The sequence below is a fragment of the Chelonoidis abingdonii genome, chromosome 14, assembly GCF_003597395.2.
Source record: "Chelonoidis abingdonii isolate Lonesome George chromosome 14, CheloAbing_2.0, whole genome shotgun sequence".
In the NCBI taxonomy this organism is placed as follows: domain Eukaryota; kingdom Metazoa; phylum Chordata; order Testudines; family Testudinidae; genus Chelonoidis; species Chelonoidis abingdonii.
In genome coordinates this window covers 1,630,699-1,651,031 of record NC_133782.1, presented here as the reverse complement: position 1 = coordinate 1,651,031, position 20,333 = coordinate 1,630,699, and the positions used below count along the sequence as shown (strand labels likewise).

Here is a 20,333-nt window from a genome sequence, read left to right as displayed (position 1 = left end):
ACTGGAATAAATTGCCTAGGGAGGTTGTGGAATCTCCATCTCTGGAGATATTTAAGAGTAGGTTAGATAAATGTCTATCAGGGATGGTCTAGACAGTATTTGGTCCTGCCAGGAGGGCAGAAGACTGGACTCAATGACCTCTCGAGGTCCCTTCCAGTCCTAGAGTCTATGAATCTATGAACAATGCTCTGAAATGTCAAGGCTTCCCCATCGCAGAACTGCTCTCACAGGTGCTTTGAGGACAGGACACCAGTCCCAGTCAGCCTGCTGGGCTCTCGCTTTCTCCTTCCAAGTGCCCAGAGCTGCCTCCCTAAATAAACATGCCAAGCGTTTCTCAGGAGCCTTGGCATGGGGCTGGGTGCGAACACAGCAGAGCAAGGGCCAGGAATGTGCATTCTCACTGATGTTTGAACCGGGGAGACAGTCAGTGCCTGAGCCCCTTGTGCTGGTCCTGGCCATGGCCCGCACACTAAGGGGCAAACTCCTGGGTAGCCCCAGGCTACCAAGACAGTGGCAGAACCTCTTCCGCCTAAAGGGTGGGGCATGGGGGCAACCCACTCTAGAGGATGCTGCCCCTGGGCTCTCCCACACCCTCACCACGTGTCGTCCTTGTTACAATGGAACAGTGAGACAGATCTGAGGCGAGGGAGGGGCTGGGTCCACCCTAGGGTGGCAGCTACTTTCTGTCCCTCCCAGATCTAGTCCCAGTGCTGGGCTAGCTCGCCCGCTCAGGGAGGACAAGTAGCCTGCTGTGCCAGTGCCAACTTCCGGGCTTCACCGTGCTCCTGTCTCTCTCTCCACTGCACCAGTTCGAAGATGAAATTCTGGACATCTGCCTTCAGCTGCTGGATACAAACCCCAAATTCCTTCGAGACCAGAACCGAGACTGCTCCCGCCGCAATAACCCCGTTTACATTGGCCGGGTCGTGAGTGCCATGGTGAGTCTGGGAAACTTTCGGAGTAGCCAACAGGCAGCTTTTTATCTGCTGGCTGGTCTGCCCACCCAGTGGCCATTCCACTCACTCATCTCCAGACCCCATGTGTGTCGCCTGTATTCCCTGAGCTGCCCCTGGTTAGCCAGCCAGCTACGGCCCCATGTATTATGGGCACCATTAGACAGTGGTGACATTGACCGGCTGACCCGGCTGACCCGACTGTGCTCTGTCTTATTCTGTATACGGGGGCTACCTACACACCCTAGCAAGTTTTCACACCGTCTGCATGATTGAACCACACTCACCCCACAGCAGTGGCTCTTCTCCACTCTGGGAGTTTGTAGGGGTCACAGGTTTGGGGGGCCTGTCAAACATGGGTCTGGGGCAGACTACCTCCCCCCCACAAGTGGCCCTGCCCCCAACTGGTGTTCTGCCAACGGTACACACCGTGCAATTGCATAATGTGAATACGGCTGGGGGCGATCATTGCCGTGGTAACGGTGAATGGTCAGGGCTGCAGGCAGCCAGTGTTAGACGCAGGTTGATTTCCCATTTAAGAGGGTGATTGTCTGCAGCTGCCTAGGCGTTGCGAGAGGTCCCCAGGGGATGGGGAGGAGGCAGAGAGCGGACAAGGAGAATTAAGGTGAGTGACCATAGTGGCTCTCTCTTCCTCTCATGTATAAAATCTCCACCCATCTGTCAATCCATCCACTCACTCTTCTACCTCCATCTATCCCTAAACCTATCCATCCGCCCTTCACTGGTCTGGTCTGTTCATCCACCAGCGCACACATTTATCCACCACTCCTCCGGTTATGAATCCGTTTCTCCACTGATCTCTGCGTCCAGTCCAAACTCATACCCTCAGCTTCCCTTCTCACTGCTCTTTCCATGCCCTCTGCTCACCAGGAATCTCATCTGTTGTGTTGCAGGTGAATTGCAATGATGATCAGGGGGTGCTTGCAGGGCGCTGGGACGATAAGTACGAGGACGGGGTGAGCCCCATGTCCTGGATAGGGAGCGTGGACATTCTCCGGAGGTGGAGGAAGTACGGATGCCAGCCAGTCCGATATGGCCAGTGCTGGGTCTTTGCGGCAGTGGCATGTACAAGTAAGGAGACCACCTGACAGCTGCAGACGATTCCCCCTTCCTCCCAGGACTGGATCGTTCAGATTCCCACTCGCTCCTCATGTTCTAGGGCTCACAGTGACCCAGCTGACAGTGCTGTGAGGCCGGAGTAACTTTGCTGAGGTCCGTGGCATTAGACAAGGGAAACCGGACTTGTCAGCAGGGCAGATTCACCTCCGGGCTGATTTCCTACCAGTTACACTCTGTTAGTCTAAATTAAAAACACCTTGGTTTTTCAGTTACTTCTCTCTCATGTCCCCCCAGCATGCAGCTCCCCCCTCCCCCCACCCCCAGAACAGGGCACAGCATCACGAACTACATGAATGACAAAGAATAGTTTAAAATAATGTAGTTAATCCACACAGACCACTGAGAAACACTATGTGAATGATTGACAGAAAATTCATTGGCCTTCCCCCACGTGCTCACACAGGGACAAGGTCTCATGTCACCACAGTCTAACTCAAAGGTAACTTCACCAATGTGAGCGGAGTCAAACTGGTGCAAATCAGAACAGAATCCGGCCTTAAATTTTTCAAGACACACATATACATGCACACACTTATTTTTCTTGGGGACAAAGTGCATGAGGGTTTGGCCTTGTTCTCCTGGGTACAGAAACAGAAGGAAGAAAATAGCTAAAACATATGTGGACTTCTCAGGCTGGCCCACCCCTACCAGTGGCCTTCAAAACTTTAGAACTACCCGTATATTGTGAAGGGTGCCCCGTTTATTGTAAACAGCAGCTAGGAGATTAAATAAACTGGTTGGATGTTAAATTCTACCTGTTCATGGAATCCCTTGAAAGCATTTCCCCAGCCTCTTTTGTGCCCTGTTTCTAGTGAAGTATCAGAGCTTGACAGATTGTCAGTGTCACTGAACATCCCTTCCATCACTGTTGCCTCCCCTGGAGCACATATGAAATTTTGGTCAAAAGAATTTTTTTTTTTAGAAAAATGTGGGTTGCTGTGGCCACAACTCCTGTCTGTGACATGGTCTCTCTGGGCTTCCACACAGCAGCCTGGGCACCTGGTAGGACAACGCTTCCCTGCATTGCAGAGGGGTTGTGAGGCTCAGGGACTGGACAGCACTTGGAGAGCCTGGGATGGAAAGAGATTCAAGGGATTCCAATAGCCAGTCATCAAATGTACCAGGCTTCACCTCTTCCCTTCTCACTCTCTCCTCAGTCCTGAGATGTTTGGGAATTCCCACCCGCGTGGTGACCAATTATAACTCCGCCCACGATACCAACAGCAACTTGGTCATTGACCGTTACCTAGACGAAATGGGAAACCTGCAGAAGACATCCAAAGACATGATATGGTGAGTAACGTCCACAGCAAGGGATGCTGTGCTTCAGGGTGAAATGGTCGTCATAATAGCCCGGGCTACACAAATACTGCTCAGTACGGCATGCCAGGAGCTGGGCTATTCAGGAATGCAGGCCACATTCTCCACTCAGTTACAGGCAGATCTCATGCAGGGTCGAGGCCCCCTGTAAGATCAGTAATGGCACTTGGCAATGTCCACCTCAGCAAGCATTGAGCAAGGGGTAGAGGACAGCGCCTGAGTGTCCCTAGCAGACAGCACTGGAAAGTTGTGACTCTCTAGGACAGGCTGCTGGACACCTCCTGCATCAGGAATGCAGACGACATGACCTTTCAACTCTCTTTCCCCTCTCTTTGCTCTTCTTACAGGAATTACCATTGCTGGGTGGAGTCCTGGATGACCCGGCCCGACCTTCCCCCTGGCTGTGATGGATGGCAGGCTTTGGATCCAACTCCTCAAGAGAAGAGCGAAGGTAAGGAGATGCTATAGGCAGTGGGCCTGATGCCTGCCTGCAAAAGCAATCAGCCACACCTGTTTCTGTCCGTAGCCCTCACCTCATGACCCTTTTTTCTCTAAGACAGAAAAATAGCACACTAGCCCTGCTCCCAGCCTAGGTTGTGGGGGCCCCTGGTCTCCGGCAGCGTCATGGTCAGGACTTTCCCCAGGTTCATGGGGCTTGCTTGCCCTCTCACTGTCTTCTACTGCAGCCCTGGGAGAGCATCCCCCTGCCCTCTCCTGGCCCTTGTTTCTATTTCCCCAGCTGGGAACCATCAAAGCCACTCAGTCGATGCTGCACAGCTGGGTCGGATGACTCCCAGCACTTGCCTGCCGGGCTCTTTTCCAGAACAGAGCTGGCTGCTCCCCAGCCCTCCCGGCTTTTAAAGGGCAGGCTGCCCTGTTACAGAGGCCAATTACTGAATTCTCACTTCATTCCAGTCCAGATGGTGTATGGCACGTGCCCACCATATCCAAGATCCTGACTGGCGCTGCTCGCTCAGCTCATTCCCATGCGCGCTGACCGTGCTCGCTAAACACAGAAGACAATGCAGAGTCCTTTCTCCCCAGGGGCATACTGCTGCGGTCCAGCTCCAGTCAAAGCCATCAAGGAAGGTGAACTGAGGCTGAAATATGACATCCCGTTTGTCTTTGCGGAGGTCAGTGCGGATGTGGTTTATTGGGTGCTGCAGAAGGATGGCTCCAGAAAGAAGACCATTCACTCTTCTACCGTAGGAAAGAACATGAGCACGAAAAGCGTGGGCAAAGATACCAGAGAAGATATTACCCACAACTACAAATATCCCGAGGGTATGTGCTGCTTGTTGGAGGATGTGCTGCAGGACAGGTGCCAGCTGGTGTTCATTTCTTCTGCCAATTTGTGGGCAGGAATCATGCTAGTTCCCACTGAGCTCATAGAATTAGAGCGAGATAGGACTGGAAGGGACCTCAATAGGTCACGATGAAATAGAGGCAGAAAGGAAGGGCAAAGCACGATGCAGCTTGGGAAGGTCTGGTCTCTGCCCAGTGAGAGAAAAGCCAAGTGCTGGGGGATAAAATGGGGGGAACTCAGGATTGGACAAGAATAATCTAATTAATAAAGCATCTGATTGGTCAAGCTGCAGTGGTCTCATTGAGGATGGTTGTGGGGAGAAGGGCAAAGGCAGCTGGGACTCCTGTGCCAGCATCTTGTTGACCTACCTGGTAATAATGATCTTTTCATGCACTGCAGGATCAGATGAAGAAAGGGAAGTGTTTGCAAAAGCAGAACTCCAGAAAAGTTATCTGACTGAGGAGGAGAAGGGCGTGAGCATCAAGATCAAGGTGTCCGAGGGCATGAACAATGGCTGCGATTTTGACGTCTATGCCGTCATCAGCAACAACACCGAGACAGAACGGCTGTGCAGGCTCATGTTCTGTGCCCGAACTGCCAGTTACAATGGAGTCGTGGGCCCTGAGTGTGGGATGAAGGATCTTCTGAATGTCGTTCTCCTACCCAATGCAGGTAAGAGACTGGCTTCGAGAATGATACTGGAAATAAGCAGGGATAATGAAGCAGAGAAAATTCTCTACTTCCTGGACCAGACCCTTAGCTGATGGCAACCAGCCAAGCTCTTTTAAACCCAGTGGCACAGTAGTGATTTGTACCAGCTGACCATGTGGCTCTCTTTAGCTGTCCATCCCTCGCTGTATGTATTGCAAAGCGCAGCACAGCTCAGCATCCTGTGTGTATCCTACGGTCGGATCTGAGACAACAGGGGAGATTGCAGACAAATGTTGTAGAGTGTTTTCTCCATTGTGGTAGAACTGGCACTTTGCCAAGCTCATTCTCAAACAGTATTTTGTACTGTGGCGAGGGCAGTGTCTGTATGGTACAGAGGGGCACAACTTTGACAGAATGGTGCATGTCTACCTCGGAGTTTAGCTGCTCAGCACCAGGGCATCTAAGAACCTTGGAAGACTTAACGTTTATTTTTTCAATGAAGATCTAATTATTTAAATCCTGGTTAGTCCCCCTGCCCAGCTGTTTGGGTTTTCTATTGATCAGTATTCTGGGAAAGCCAAGTCAAATGAGTGAGTTTTGTACTTTGACCTGAAGGTGGCAAGACTGGTCATTCCCATGTGTCCTGGGAAGGCCAGGACTGTCTGGTGGCAGGCCAGATGCCAAGGCAGCTTTGCCCTCATGCTCACCCATCTTCTTCTTGTGGCTGGCAGTGCCATTGTCTCAGCAGAGCTTAGTGCTGATGGGCGGTGTAGGGCAGAAATGCTATCTACGAATACACTGCTAGGAAGAAGCTTGCCAATAGCATGACAGCTGTATCATACTTTTTCTAGGACATCATAGGCCAGAAGAACCTCACAGCCAGATCTAACCTGAATATCATCCCAGCCACTAAATTTATATGCAAATTGGATTTGTGGGTGCAAATCAAGCAGGCATCACGTTGCATGGACAAAATCCAATAATGGAGAGGGCACCCACAAATTCCATCTGTTTATGCAAATTCTGGTTTTAGCTTGTTCAAAGTTGGAGCCGGCTTTTGACAATTTGACCCAACATATTGTTGTTATTGACTGCTGAGACCAACACAGATTAACACAACCTGCATTCCAGACTGGCGCTTTGCATTGAATTGCTAAATGAGCTGTGAGCTGAGGACAGATTTTCATTCGGAACTTCAGTTTCCTGGCCACAGCCGTGTGCGAGTCAACAGTTGTTATTTTACTTAATTCAATTGTATAACAAGCCACCTGGGTCATCGGCTCATACAAACTGTGGGCTGGCGCAGCACAAGAATTCAGTATTTGTGTTTATTCCCGGGAACTAATAAAGGTACCAAAGATGCCTTGGAGGCAAACTACCGAGATAAATAGCACCTGGGCGGCTCCCAGCTGAGACCCGGAGGTGGGGTTTGTCCTGCGAGGCAGCTGCCAAGCTGCATTAGCCACTTTCACTATTGCACAGAGAGGGTTTTGAAATGGCTGCGCGGCACTAAACCGCAGCCTGCCTCTGCGTGCAAGCTCCCATGCAGGCGGGTTGTTATTTGATAGCTCTGGCTCTCTGGGCTTCTGCTTTGTGGCCAATGCAGCTTGCAGTGTTTTTCTGCTTATTTATTTACTGTTGTGGATTCGTAATCTTTGGTGAAAGGATAAAGAACATTGTTAAGGTAGTGGGGCCGGAAATGGATTTGGAAATGGGACAAAGCAGCGTCTGTCTGACTCTCTCCAAACGAGTTGGGCTTATCCACACTGATCTCTCTTTCTAGGTCTTTATATCGCACTCATCTGTCCCCTCGCAGAAGAGGTTTCTCTCTCACTATTTCTGCATTCTATTTTCTCCCTCATTAATACATTTTTATTTTGAAAATCCTGACTCAAGCTGCTCCACTCATTGGTATAACCAGGCAACAGGTGTTCCTAAACCCATTTACAAATTGATGAAGTGTTAAAGCCAGGTGTTATGGCTCCCAGACCCACGTTCAGCTGCCCAATCCAAACCTGGGTTTTACGGCTCCCAAATCCATGTTCGGCTGCCCAATCCGGACCTGGGTTTTACAGCCCTGGACACATGCTCAACTGCTAGATCTGAGATTACAGAGCCAGATCCTTGAAAACTGGATCAAGTGGCCAGAGAGCCACTTTAGGCCATAGCTAGGTCAGCCTGGACAGGCCCGGGGACCTGGATGGTGACCAGCCTGAGGTTACGCAGGAGTGTGAGGCAGCCTTCCTGCACCTGCAGGTCCAGAAAAAGCCCATGCCAGATGGGTGCATCCAGCCTGAAAAATTAACTAGGAACAAGATTTGCCTCAAGAGGAAAGCACTGAGTCTGTGTGAGATCAGAGTTCGCTGCACCCTCGGCGGTTAGAGAGACCCTGAGACCACTGCCTATCATGATGACCAGTTGCCTTGTACTCCTGCGTTCATCTGTAGCCATCTGGCTCCTCTTGACATATACTGAGATGGTCGGTTCTCTGGGGCAAGGTCCTGCCTTTTGTTCTGTTTCTGAACAGCTCCTGGCACAGTGGGGTCCTGGCCCAGGACAGGGGCTCCTGCGTGCTACGATAATACAAACAAATAATAACAACATCCCTATATAGCGCCACTGCGGAGGCGTCGTGACCTCTTAGCTCTCCTCTGGAGAGTTGCTCAAGGCCTAATATTTCAGGGGTGCTGAGTCCCTCTCCTAGGGTTGCTAGGAACCCAGTTTTTGACCAGAACACCCAGTCGAAAAGAGACCCTGGCGGCTCCGGTCAGCGGCTGTTAAAAGTCAGGTCGGCCCCAGGCAGACTGGGGTGCAGAAGGAGGTTTAGGGTCTGGGCTCTGGGTGGTGCTCACCTCAGGCACCTCCCGGGAAGCAGCAACGTGTCTTCTAGGCAAAGGGAGGCTCTGTGCACTGCCCCTAAGCACCAGCTCCGCCCCTGCAGCTCCCATTGGCCGCAGTTCTGAGCCAATGGGAGCTGCGGAACTGGTGCCCAGGCTCCACACCCTTCTCCTGGCTCCATCCCCACAGCTCCCATTGGCCGCGGTTCCAGGCCAATGGAAGCTGTGGAGCCAGCACTCAGGGGGAGCATGCAGAGCCTCCCTGGCCACGCTTGCACCTAGGAGTCTCAGGGACATGTTACCGCTTCCCAGGAGGTGCCTGAGGTAAGCGGTGCCTGGAGCCCACACCCCCTCCCACACCCTTACCCCTTGCCCCAGCCCGGAGCCCCCTCCTGCAGCTGAACCCCTCATTTCTGAAACCTGCACACCCAGCCCAAAGCCCATACCCCCTCCCACACCCCAACCCCCAGCTTGGCTGCCCAGAGCCCGCACGCCAAACCCCCAGTTCCCTGACCCAGCCTGGTGAAAATGCACAAGTGAGCAAGGGCAGGGCAGAGTGAGCAATGGAAGGAGGGGAGATGGAGAGAGAGGGGTGAAGCCTCAGAGAAGGGGCAGGGATGGGGCAGGATGGGGTAAGGGTGTTTGGTTTTCTGCAAATAGAAAGTTGGCAACCCTACACCCTCCCCAGCTCCCCCTGAGTCAAGAGGCAGGATCAGCAGCTCTGAATAGCCTTGGTGACCTTGTGGCTCTTGAAGGGGCGAGCACTGCTTTCCTGTAGCCACATGGGCTAACTTCCTTAACACAGAGTCAGCGGGAAAACAGACCTCAGCCTCTTTATTTAGTCAGTCTTGGTCTTTGCTGTTTACTAAGCATCGAGCGGTTCGCTTCATCTGCCCCTTGGAAGGGCGTACCATTTCCAATCCTTGGTGATCATTTCGCCTGCCTGTCCAGTTGCTACGGGCCGGTTCCCAGCACTCCGTTCAGAATCCTGCTTGGTTTTTCTAAGCCGTTACCATTACTCCCAGTGAAGTTAAAAGAGTTTGGGGGAGTTGTATGATTTTTTAAACCAGCTGGTTTCTCTTATGTTGATATCACTGCATCTACACTAGGACTTTTGCCTGTTTTAAAAACCCAACACCCTCAGGTATTATTAAATCAGCAAAAGGGTTTAGTTTAGAACTGGCCGAAGACACAGTCACAAGCTGAGCCCAGCCCTACAGGATATTCGGAGAATCTTTAGGATTTGGTTTGTGTTGAACTGCTGAAGAACAGAAAAATCCATTATTTGCCCAGCTCCGGTTGTGAGGGAATCTCCAGGGCCAGGCCTACTCTACGCTAGAAAAGGTTTTCTGTTATAGTTGCACCAGCAAACCCTCTGACTGCAGACACAGCTTAAACCAGCACAAAAGTGATTTTGCCAGTTCCCCAAGCGAAATCATCTATATTGCTGGGGATTTCACAACCTTTCTAAATAGGACGGGTTAAACACCAGAATAGACTTATAGCTAGAAAGTTTCTCCTGGCATCTTAAGCTCTGGAATAGTCTACCAAGGGAGGCTGTGGAATCCCCATCACTGGTGGTTTTTAAGAACTGGTGGGACAAACACCTGTCAGGGATGGTCTACGTTTTCTTAATCCTGCCTCCATGCGGGGCCTGAAGAAGAGGACGTCTTGAGGTCCCTTCCAGGCCTATGTTTCTGTGATTCTATGGTGTAAATTGGGAGTAACTGCACCTAGGTCAAAGAGTTACTCTGATAGTTTTACAGCAGGGTGAGATCAGAATCAGTCCCTACGGTGATGTAGCTACCTCTGGAGTGGAACACAGCAGCTGTTGAACGACACACAACAATGCTACCCAGTGGTAAAGGGCAGGACGTGAAGACCTGAAGCATCCATCTGTAAAGCGTGCAGTGAGTCCAGTAGGAAGGAAGCCTTTACTTAAACTGGCATTTAGCCAAGATAGGTGGTGCTCACTCCCTGACTCTGACAAGAAATGCGAGAAGTTCTTTAAAGGTGACAGCTTGTCAAGACCTCAGTTTTACATCTGGTCTAAATTCCATCAAAGGATAGATGCCTTTTAGATTAAACAAGCTAATTGCAGGAAGGTTAGCGTAAGGTTTCTCCTTTAAAAGGTTTCTGCTCTGTCTAAAATGCTAACCTAACACAGCTCAGTAGAGAACAGAACACACCGTATCAACATGCATTTGGATTTCCCTTTCCTCATGTTTGCTGAACCTCTTATCCTTTTTCTCTTGCATTCCTCTGCTCACCTTCACTGAGTGTAGAAAAGATCAGATAGAGGTCTGTAACCTGGAAAGTGCTTTGGAATCCTTCTGGACGAGAGACTCCACTGATGAGAAATTTGCTATTTCACAACAGACACCGATGTCTGAGCTGACTTACAGGTCGCCAGTGTCTGCCAGAGTAGACAGGCCTAAAGGATCGTTGCTAGTCATGCACAGAATCCAGCTCTCCTGAGCACCAGTGCTCCGCTTTCCCCAATACTCCATGCTGCGTCCTGCCACCCAGTGCCCTGTGGGGACCGGGGTTCCCTGGATGTCAGGGTTTTGCAACTTCTCTCCAGTTCCCAGTGTTGCTGCTGGAGCTGCCGTCTCCGCAGAGCAAAGGGAGCTGGCAGCCCGGCGTTCCCAAAGCCTTCCCCCCCGTGAGCATGAGGGAGGCAGCTCCGCAGGGCTGTTTCTTGTTGTGGCAGTTGCCCCAGAGCACTGCTGTGTCGCTGCAGTTACACAGCTCTCCCTTGCCCTGACAGTGCCTGTCTGTGACATTAATCTGCAAACCTCCATGTCGTTTCAGTGAAACCCAAAGGGGCGAGTGGCGACTCATGACCAGGCCACCCTCCGATCAGCACTCTCACTGGGGGAGCCCCAAATTCAGATACCATTCAGCAGCTCCCTGCTATCGCACAGCACTGTCAGTGAGCAGCCGCATCAGCTCACCCTCCGAGGGGCCCACAACCTGTCCCAACACCACAGGGAAACGGTGCATTTGCTTGCAGCTTTATCGGGCTTGCCAAAAGCAGCCCACAGACCCAGAACTGAGTCAGAACCAGCGGGGCTCCCAGGCCCTACACACCTCTATCTATAGCCTTCCAGAGACTGTGGATTTGTCTGGAAAATGCCAGCAGTGCAGGGGTTAAGAACAGCTGAATGTGAATCCCTGTTTAGTAGTGGAAGTTATGCATGAAGATTAGAGTCACAAACCAGGCCTGTATCTCATCAGATAACACAGGACTCATTCCTCTGTTTGCAATCACTTCCACTTCAGGTGCCCCTACACTGAAAGCATCCCACACCCAAGATCTGGGGGCCCTGGCTGCTGGCGTAGCTGGCTGTAGCTTGCTCTTCTGCATGGTTCTTGAAGCAGACACCTCAGCATCATTCCTTGCCTGCTCCTGGCTTCCCAAGGCCAGCTGCCTGGGCACAACCCCTTTGGATTTCCAGTTCCTCTCCTCAGACTTCCCGCCTCGGTATTGCCATCAGATTTTGCCACTGTCATCCTAGCTTGTCTCCAGGCCCAATCCCAACCCTGGAAAACCAGACATTCCACCACACTCAGAGCCAGGGTGGGGGGAGGCTCCTCCCACTGATGCGGGTCTGTGGCACCTGCTTGTGCCAGACCTGAAATCACCCCCTTTTCTCTGTCATTTCCATCCCTGCCTACTGACTGCAACAGCTGCAGGGAGACAGCTGGCCCCAGACTAGGTGATGGCCCAGCCTCCGGCTCAGTGATCCTTGGGCACCAGGAAGCCAGAGGGAGTTGAGTTTTTGGGGGACAGCTAATCCAGAGTTTTTTCACCTTTCTCTCCAGAAAAGACTGTGCCCCTGCGTATTCTGTATGAGAAGTATGGTAGCTGCCTGACCCAAGACAACATGATCAAGCTGGTGGCCCTCCTGTTTGAATACCAGACCGGAGATATCATCCTTGGGGTCCGAGACATCTACGTAAAGAACCCAGATATTAAGATTAGGGTAAGGGCTTCAGCACGTCCCTGTCCTGGCACTGCTGAGCACGTGTCCAGTCCCTGCTTAGCTCCGCAGATGTGGAGGGGACTGGGACACATTCTCAGCCCAGTATCTTTGGTGTTAGCCAGACAGCAATAATGGAAGAGATGCAGCTTGCAGCATACGCTTCTCCCCCAATGCCTGGTATTGAACTGACATCCCTGCAATCAGACAGGGAAACCAGCCTTGCTCTGCTGCTGCACTGGGAGAGCACATGCCTCTGGCAGTCCTGTTCTGGCACCTGTGTTCCAGTGCACACGGGAGTTCGATGCAGTGCCAAGTCAGAACTGAAAAGCATCAGCATCTCCCTGGGCCCCAATCCTGAGACTGAACTACCAGGCACTTCCCACAGCTCCCTGCGTGGCCCGTTTCACCTCACTCAGCACTGGAAAGGAGGGGAAACCTGGCAGCCTCCCGCTCTCCCAGAGGACCCCCTGAGGGGCTATTGGCTGAGCAGCTCACAAACAATGCAAGGGGGCTTGAGCCCGCAGAGGGGATGCTGCAATGTTGCTGAGCAATTCAGGGTACGGCCCAATGGTGTGGGAGGAGGTCAGGTGCCAGCTGTGAGGGCAAAGAGGCGAGACTGGTGCTGAGGGCGGAAGGCAGGAGGGGAGCAGGCTGGCGTGGGCAGCGCTGTGAGGGGTTTGCAGCAGATAGGTTATAGCGGCTGTCAGACGGGCAGGGTGCATTGCCACAGCTCTTGGTGACACACACGCAGCCAGTAAGCGCAGAGCCGAGCCAAGCCATGGGGCCAGGAATCGCAGTAACCGGCTATGTCTCACTAGAATCAATGAAGCAGCTAATGCAGACACGGCCTGTCGTGAGTGGTGCTGCTTAATGGCTTCCCTCCGGGCGAGGGGTGGGTGTGTGTCTGGAACGTTATACACCCAGTCAACATGAACCAGGGCAATGGAAGGGAGCGTATGCACATGCACACGCACACACACATATGCACACACACATACTCACACACACGTACGCGCACACATGTACATGCACATGCATGCACACAGTACACACACATACACACACGTATGCACACACACATACTCACACACATACACACACGTACGCACACACATGTACATGCACATGCATGCACACACAGTATACACACACAGCACACATACACACCCACACACACATATGCACACACACACTCACACACACGTACGCGCACACATGTACATGCACATGCATGCACACACAGTACACACACACAGTACACATGCACACGCACACACACATATGCACACACACATACTCACACACACGTACGCACACACATGTACATGCACATGCACGCACACACAGTATACACACACACAGTACACATGCACACACACACACATTCTCTTTCTAATGGCAGAAGGGACTTCACTGAGGATCCAACTGATTTCTTTGAAAAACAGGTTTTAGGGGAACCAATGCAGAAGCGGAAGCTGGTGGCAGAGCTCACGCTGACTAATCCCCTCTCGACTCCTCTGAGCGGCTGCGTGTTCACCCTGGAGGGGGCTGGTCTGACTGAAGGACAGAAGACCCAGGAGCTGTAGGTGTTTTCTACTCCCACTGTGGGGTTGGGCTGCTGTGGGAGGGCAGGGGCCAAGGGACTTTAGAGACTCGGCGAGAACTTTGCACAGGGAAGGCGCTTGCCCCTACCCCAGCCCCACTTCATCCAGGGGGCTGCCGTGGGGAATGCAGCGGGGATGTGAACTCTGTGAGAGATTGCAGCTGCTCCTGCCCCAGTGACAGTCACTGAAGGGACCAGTGAAGGAGGGCTGGTGGGGGAAGCTCAGAGCATCCCCAGACCAGCCACCCCCGACACGAGTTGCTGCAGGAAACAGCAGAGGAGCTGTAGGGAACGGTCTGGGGGCATTTGGCTGCAAGCGTCCTGAGAGTTGATTTGCTGCAGTTCACTGAGGACGCTCAGTTTTATCTCCGATATTAAAGGGAAAACTCCCCCCTACCCCCCAAACAGTTTGTTTTGCTGCTCCCCAAGGATCTCCCCCTCAGGCCTGTCCAGTGTCCACGGGGCTCTAAAGGAGATGGACTCCCGACAGGACCATGCATGGGTCTGGCGAGGGTACTTGCTAGTGACCGAGTTACGCTGGTGGGTGGTGCTGGGGGTTGCTGATTTTCCCTCTGCTGCCTGCAGCGCCAGCCCCGTTGAGCCAGGGCAGGAGGCGAAGGTCAGAGTGGACTTGGCTCCCCAGCTGTCCGGCCTGCACAAACTCGTGGTGAATTTTGAGAGTGACAAGCTGAAGGGAGTGAAGGGCTATCGCAACGTGATTGTTGCCCCGCTGCCCAAGTGAAGCCGCCTGACCCATGCTCACCTAGCCCTGTCGATGCCAACATGAGCCTCCTCTCAAGAACTAACGACGATTCCTGCAGAGACCAGAGACCTCGCCTCGCCCTGCGCAGCCAGTCCTGGACCCCACGTGCCTCCGCCATTCACTGGGTTCAAAAGGACTTCACTGAACTGAGCTGCCAGCCATTGACCAGAAAAGCTCCTGGAGCTGGCTGCTCCTGCCAGAGGTGCCTGGTGCAGCCGCCACACCCTGTGCATCAGACACTTCACCAGTTAGCCACAGTCAGACAGCGAGGAGAAAATCAGTCCAAGCTGACACAGAAAGCGGCGGGGAGGGCAGGTGCCAAGGGAAAGACTGGTTCTGGGAAGATGGAACCCCAGTCCCAGGTAGGATGACCAGACTGCAAACAGGGGCGGCTCTACGTTTTTTACTGCCCCGAGCATGGCAGTCAGGTGGCCTTCAGCGGCGTTTCTAGGGGAGGTCTGCTGGTCACACGGATTAGGTGGCAGCTCTGCGGGTGATCTGCCAGTCCCGCACCATTGTACCTGCTGCCGAATTGCCACCGAAACCATGGGACTGGCAGACCTCCCTCAGAAACATCACTGAAGGCTGCCTGACTGCTGCCCTCAGAGCCACCAGCAGGCCACTCCCTACAGCTTGCCATCCCAGGCAAGCTCTTGCTGCTCTGGGGCCTGGAGCCACCCTGACAGCAAGTATGAAAAATCGGGATGGGGGTGGGGGGGTAATAGGAGACTACATAAGAAAAAGACCCAAAAATTGGGACTGTCCCTATAAAATCAGGACAGCTGGTCACCCTAGTCCCAGGCCTCCTCACACACATTGGGTGGAGCTCTCAGCAGCATTACCAATGGCCCCCTCAGCTGAGCAGGATGAGTCCAGATTGAATCATAGAACCATAGAATCTCAGGGTTGGAAGGGACCTCAGGAGGTATCTAGTCCAATCTCTTGCTCAAAGCAGGACCAATCCCCAACTAAATCATCCCAGCCAGGGCTTTGTCAAGCCTGACCTTAAAAACCTCTAAGGAAGGAGATTCCACCACCTACCTACGGTACCCATTCCAGTGCTTCACCACACTCCTAGCGAAACGTGTTTCCTAAATCCAATCTGGACCTCCCCTACTGCAACTTGAGACCATTGGCTTCTTGTTCGTCATCTGCCACCACTGAGAAAGCTGAGCCCCATTCTCTTTGCAAACGCCTTCAGGTAGTTGAAAGCAGCTATCAAATCCCCCTCATTCTTCTCTCTGCAGACAAAAACAGCCCAGTTCTCCTCGCCTCTCCTCATAAGTCTGTGCTCCCAGCCACTCCTAAATCCATTTTTGTTTGCCCTTGCCTGCCCTGGAGAGGATTGAATCAACTACAACCAAAGCAGGACTCCACTTCCCTGTCCTCTGCCATGCCTCAGCTGCAGGATTTGCCTCCCTTCGGAGGCTGCCATTTACCGGTAAGGCTGGATCCTCTCATACACAGGCATCTAGGGTGCAGAGGCATGCTGCAGAGAACAAACAAGGCTCCTCTTCCTTGCAGGTTACCTACCCATGGTCCCACAGGCAGCGTCACGCCCTTATGACTCTATATTTTTAGGTTGTGTGTTAGGGTGGCCTTAGAAGCTTCTCTGAACCGGCACCTCATGTGTTGTGTTATGACGACATACTTGGGGGATGTGGGCGTGTCCAGCTGCCAGATGTGCTTGTGCATTTTTTCACCATAGCCAACGCATGTCCTAAGCTCCTATGCACAGGCTTCTCAGTGACTTGCTTTGAAAACGTGGCCTTAGAGCTGTTGGTGACCCCAAGTCACCTTCCACCCTGCGTCAGTCCCAGCTGTATTAGCAAAGCTTGGCGCCGTCCCTGCTCCATGGCCCAGCGGGGCCAAGGAAATGGCTTTAGACAATCGGCGCAATCCCCTAGACTCCCTCTGGGGCACATCTCAGCTGTCGGGGTGCGCTGATCCTGATCGGTGCAGGGGCCTAGAGAACAGAGTGGAAAACTCTCTGGCGAAAAGAGAGAGGAAATGAACAAGCAGCCAGGCGTTTTGGCTTGGCAGGGCAGTCAGACTCATCTGAACCCCTGCTGTTGTAAAGCACAAGGGTGGCAGACGTGACTCAACCTGACTGGTCACAGCACGTTCCAGAGTCCCGGTCTGGAGTTCCCACCAAGGCTCACGCCAGGGTTCAGCATCATGCAGGATCAGGCCCTGTATAAGTTAACCTCTCCATGCCACCCAGCCAAATGTGCTAAACAGTCAATTCCCTCCCTCAAACCCCCAATAAATCCCTTCCCCCAAACCTCCAGTAAATCCCCCAAACCTCCAAAAAATCCCTTCCCCCAAACCTCCAGTAAATCCCCCCAAACCCCCAATAAATCCCTTCCCCCAAACCTCCAGTAAATCCCCCCAAACCCCCAATAAATCCCTTCCCCCAAACCTCCAGTAAATCCCCCCAAACCCCAATAATTCCCTTCCCCAAACCCCCAATGAATCCCTCCATCCCTGCAGAAGAAAAGGCACTTTGGAGGGCAGGGGGTTATTGTGAAAGGAGCATCTCCTTGCTGTGGGATCAGCTCGCTGCTGTGGCTGTGGCAGGCACCTGTGCCTTGGCAGCAGTCCCCACAGGAGTGGCTAGGGGCACCTGGCACATCTTACAGTCCTGGCAGTGCACCGCCATGCGACACGTCCGCTGCATCATTCAGCAGTGAAGTGGTTAATAAAAATTGGCTTGGCCTCCTGATGGGGGGAACATGATCTGATGATTCTCGCTGTGGCTGCTTATATTTGTTATGGGGTTTGGGAAGAGTTAACCCCTCCTAGCCCCGGGGCATTCCTAGCAGCACTACCTGGCATCTATGCAAATCAGGAGGCATTTTAACAGGTCTGGAAAGTTTGCAGTTTCAAAACCACCACTTCTAGAACTAGACACCAAGTAGAAACCTTCCCTTTCCCCAGCTTTACATACTCGACTGGGAATCTGAGCAGACTTGATAAACTAACCCGCAGGAAGACAAGACACTTTTATAACGGGATTGCACAGGGCCAGCGCTATTTTGTACCAGTTATCAATACCGGGAAAGTGCTTTTGAAACCAGCGAGGTGGAAAAAGGATTGTATAATGTGAGCAACATTGTGTTTGTTTTCGATGCACATTATATGTAACCTCTCCTGTGCAGAGAGGACAGCACATGCGCTTTTCTAACCCTTTCCATTACTGTCACGGCAGACGCTGCATGCCGAGGGCTGGACGCGACACTGACATGAATTCACTCTGTAAGCACAGAATAAAGAATTTATTTTTCACTTTCAAAATATGACTTGCTGCGTTCTCAGCCTCCTGCACCTCAGGGGGCTCCCAGTAATCTCTCTGTCTGGCTTACAGCCGGCTGGGAGCAGGGGTGTTTTTCCACTAAATTAATATGAAATTGCGTTTTCTGTCCTCCCTAGGTGAATTGATGCCCCCAGTAAAATGCCGGGTCAGTGGATTTTTTTTCTACGTCCATTTATGCAGGAATCCAAACGAACCATTCTGTGATTCCCCTCAAAATAGCTCTCTCCGTTTCTGTAGCCGCAAAGCCAATACATTCAATGGCAAAAGACTACACTGACAGAGAGTTACAGTTGCTTGGTGGTCAGTCATCCCCTTTCAGAATGCTGAATTGAGCAAATCTCAAACTTTGGAAAACTAGGAAGTGCAGAGATAAGGTTGCCCATGCAACCTTAACTCTGCCCTCCTTCAGCAATGCCCCACCACCTCCCAGTAACACACATACTGTTATTCTGCCCACCCCAAGGTGCTGAAATATACAAGCTCCTCACCTCCTTCTACACCACATTCAGCCCTCCCCAGGATTCCATCAAACATTATTGAAGGACAAAGGGGTGGGGGGATGGGAAGGTTGCTCACACCAGTTTCCCTCTCTTCCTCGGGAGCTGGCAGCAGCCAATGAGGATTGCTGGTGTACACGCCAGGTGCAGCCAGGGGGTTAGATGTGCCAACACTAAACAGCAGAGGCAAGAGCTGGGCCTGCTTGGTAGAAGTGTCTGTCAGAGGAGGAGACGTGTGGGTTACTTTGTGGCATGTGACAGAGCTGTGACTGTGATATGAGGAAATCCACGTTTTTCAATGTGTGAAAGCAAAGGGCAGAGCAGCAAATGTATCTTCTGGCTCCAGCATGCATCATGTCAGTACCGAATTGTGTATGTTTGGCACAGAGCAGGGCACAGGGGTTGTCAGGCGTGAGCTGAGCGAGGAGAGCAAGCTGAGCGTTTATTATCTGCATGCACTCCCGGTGCAGCGAGTGTGGGCGGTGTCAGGCGGAGCTGAACTGGACGGTGATGGCAGTAGTTGGTCTGCATGGTGGAGGTGTGTCTGCAGATCTGTGGAGCCCTTTGTGGGTGTGGCAGAGCTGTGGGGAGATCTTTGCTTTGCAGCCTGTCATGTGTGAGGAAAGGGAAGAGTTGCCCGTGTCCCTTCAGGGGCAGCATTTCTGTGCAGAATTGCCCAGGGCAGGGCAGTAGCAGGGCACACGGCTTTTATGGCAAAGGTTCCTGGCAGGAGTAAGCTAGAAGGGAAGAGGATCCTAATGCTTTACTGACGGTGAAAGGAAAATGGAGGTTGAGCTGGCAGCCTGGGGTAACAGTACCTCCGCGTTTGAGCTGCGAGGTGCCGTCCCCACACTAGCTGTGCTCTCGCCGGCTCGCTAGAAACATGCCACACACCCGCCTGGGCCCCTGGGTGTGTATCCTGGAGGCTAGGCCAAGCCACTGCCCCTGCTCCCTCAGCTACACAGGGATGCAGCCTCCCCTCAGGAATAGCCGCATGGGACCTGCCCCACGAGCCAAGCGTGAGTATCTCTGAGCAAGCGACACCCAACGCCCGTCACAATCCCCTTCCCCACCGCAAGCCCACGCAGCCCTGCCCGGAGCAGCTACACTGACGGGGCCTTGCAAACGCTTCTGCAGCAGTCGGGCTAGATAGAAAACACCTGGTCCCCTACCTGGTGGTGTCTTCTGTGGGGACAGGACCAACCCACTCGACGCTGGCGGTGGGAACTAGGCCCGTTCCTTCCTCTGGACTCTTCTCTCCTCCCAGCCCTGCCTGAGGAAGTTACTCAAAATGGCTTCCTCTGCTGAGCCCATGGTGGAGGTGGCTCAGCCAGTCAGGGATCTTGTGCAAACGCCCCGGTGCCAGAACCCAGGTAGCCCAGCTCCAGCTGAGGAAAGCACCACACAGAGCTGGGCCCATGTCATGGGGCCACTCACAAAGTGGCCAAAGGCAGCAGCTGCTAAGTGGCCAGATAGCCCATAGCGTAAGGTGCTCCCCTTGCACCAGGGAGACTGGGGTTCAATGCCCTGTTCTGCCAGCCACCAGGTGTGTCTCTGGACAACTTGTTTGGTCTCCCCATGCAAGGCGGATACTGGGGCTGCCCTGCCTCAGGGCCTGTTGGGAGGCTAAATACACTAATTGTGAGGTGCTGGGATATTACATGTCAGTGCCTCCCTCAGAGATCTTCTGATGCAGTCTCAGGGGAAATGTATTTTCATGGCAGCACTAAAGAAATAAGTTCTGACTGTTGTGAATGTTTCTGTATTTCACACTCCACTTCTACACCTTGACGCTACACTAAGAAACTAGCGACCTGTAATTCTCACCCGTGCTGCCGCTCCAGGGGTAGCAATGGAGGAAGCTGTGATGTATGCAGGACTCAGGCATTTTTGACTCTAAGTCGGCTCTAGGTAGGGTGAGACAACACAGTGAGAAAACCACCAGAGTCCTGTCCGTG

The 20,333-nt window shown here is 52.6% G+C and overlaps 2 protein-coding genes across 2 annotated transcripts in view; one reads left to right on the top strand and one right to left on the bottom strand.

Annotated features, from left to right (window-relative positions):
- TGM2 (transglutaminase 2) overlaps positions 1 to 17,864 on the top strand; it is a 42,847-nt gene extending 24,983 nt beyond the window's left edge. The window contains exons 5-13 of the mRNA XM_032762409.2: positions 810 to 938; positions 1,868 to 2,045; positions 3,251 to 3,386; positions 3,761 to 3,864; positions 4,458 to 4,697; positions 5,119 to 5,391; positions 12,036 to 12,196; positions 13,642 to 13,778; positions 14,385 to 17,864. Of these exons, the coding sequence (XP_032618300.1) occupies positions 810 to 938; positions 1,868 to 2,045; positions 3,251 to 3,386; positions 3,761 to 3,864; positions 4,458 to 4,697; positions 5,119 to 5,391; positions 12,036 to 12,196; positions 13,642 to 13,778; positions 14,385 to 14,541 (1,515 nt within the window). The 3' untranslated portion in view covers positions 14,542 to 17,864. The remainder of the gene's footprint in view (positions 1 to 809; positions 939 to 1,867; positions 2,046 to 3,250; positions 3,387 to 3,760; positions 3,865 to 4,457; positions 4,698 to 5,118; positions 5,392 to 12,035; positions 12,197 to 13,641; positions 13,779 to 14,384) is intronic.
- The window catches only part of CDK5RAP1 (CDK5RAP1 mitochondrial tRNA methylthiotransferase), a 289,907-nt gene that overhangs the window by 138,436 nt on the left and 131,138 nt on the right, over positions 1 to 20,333 (bottom strand). The gene's annotated exons all lie outside the window — the stretch shown is intronic.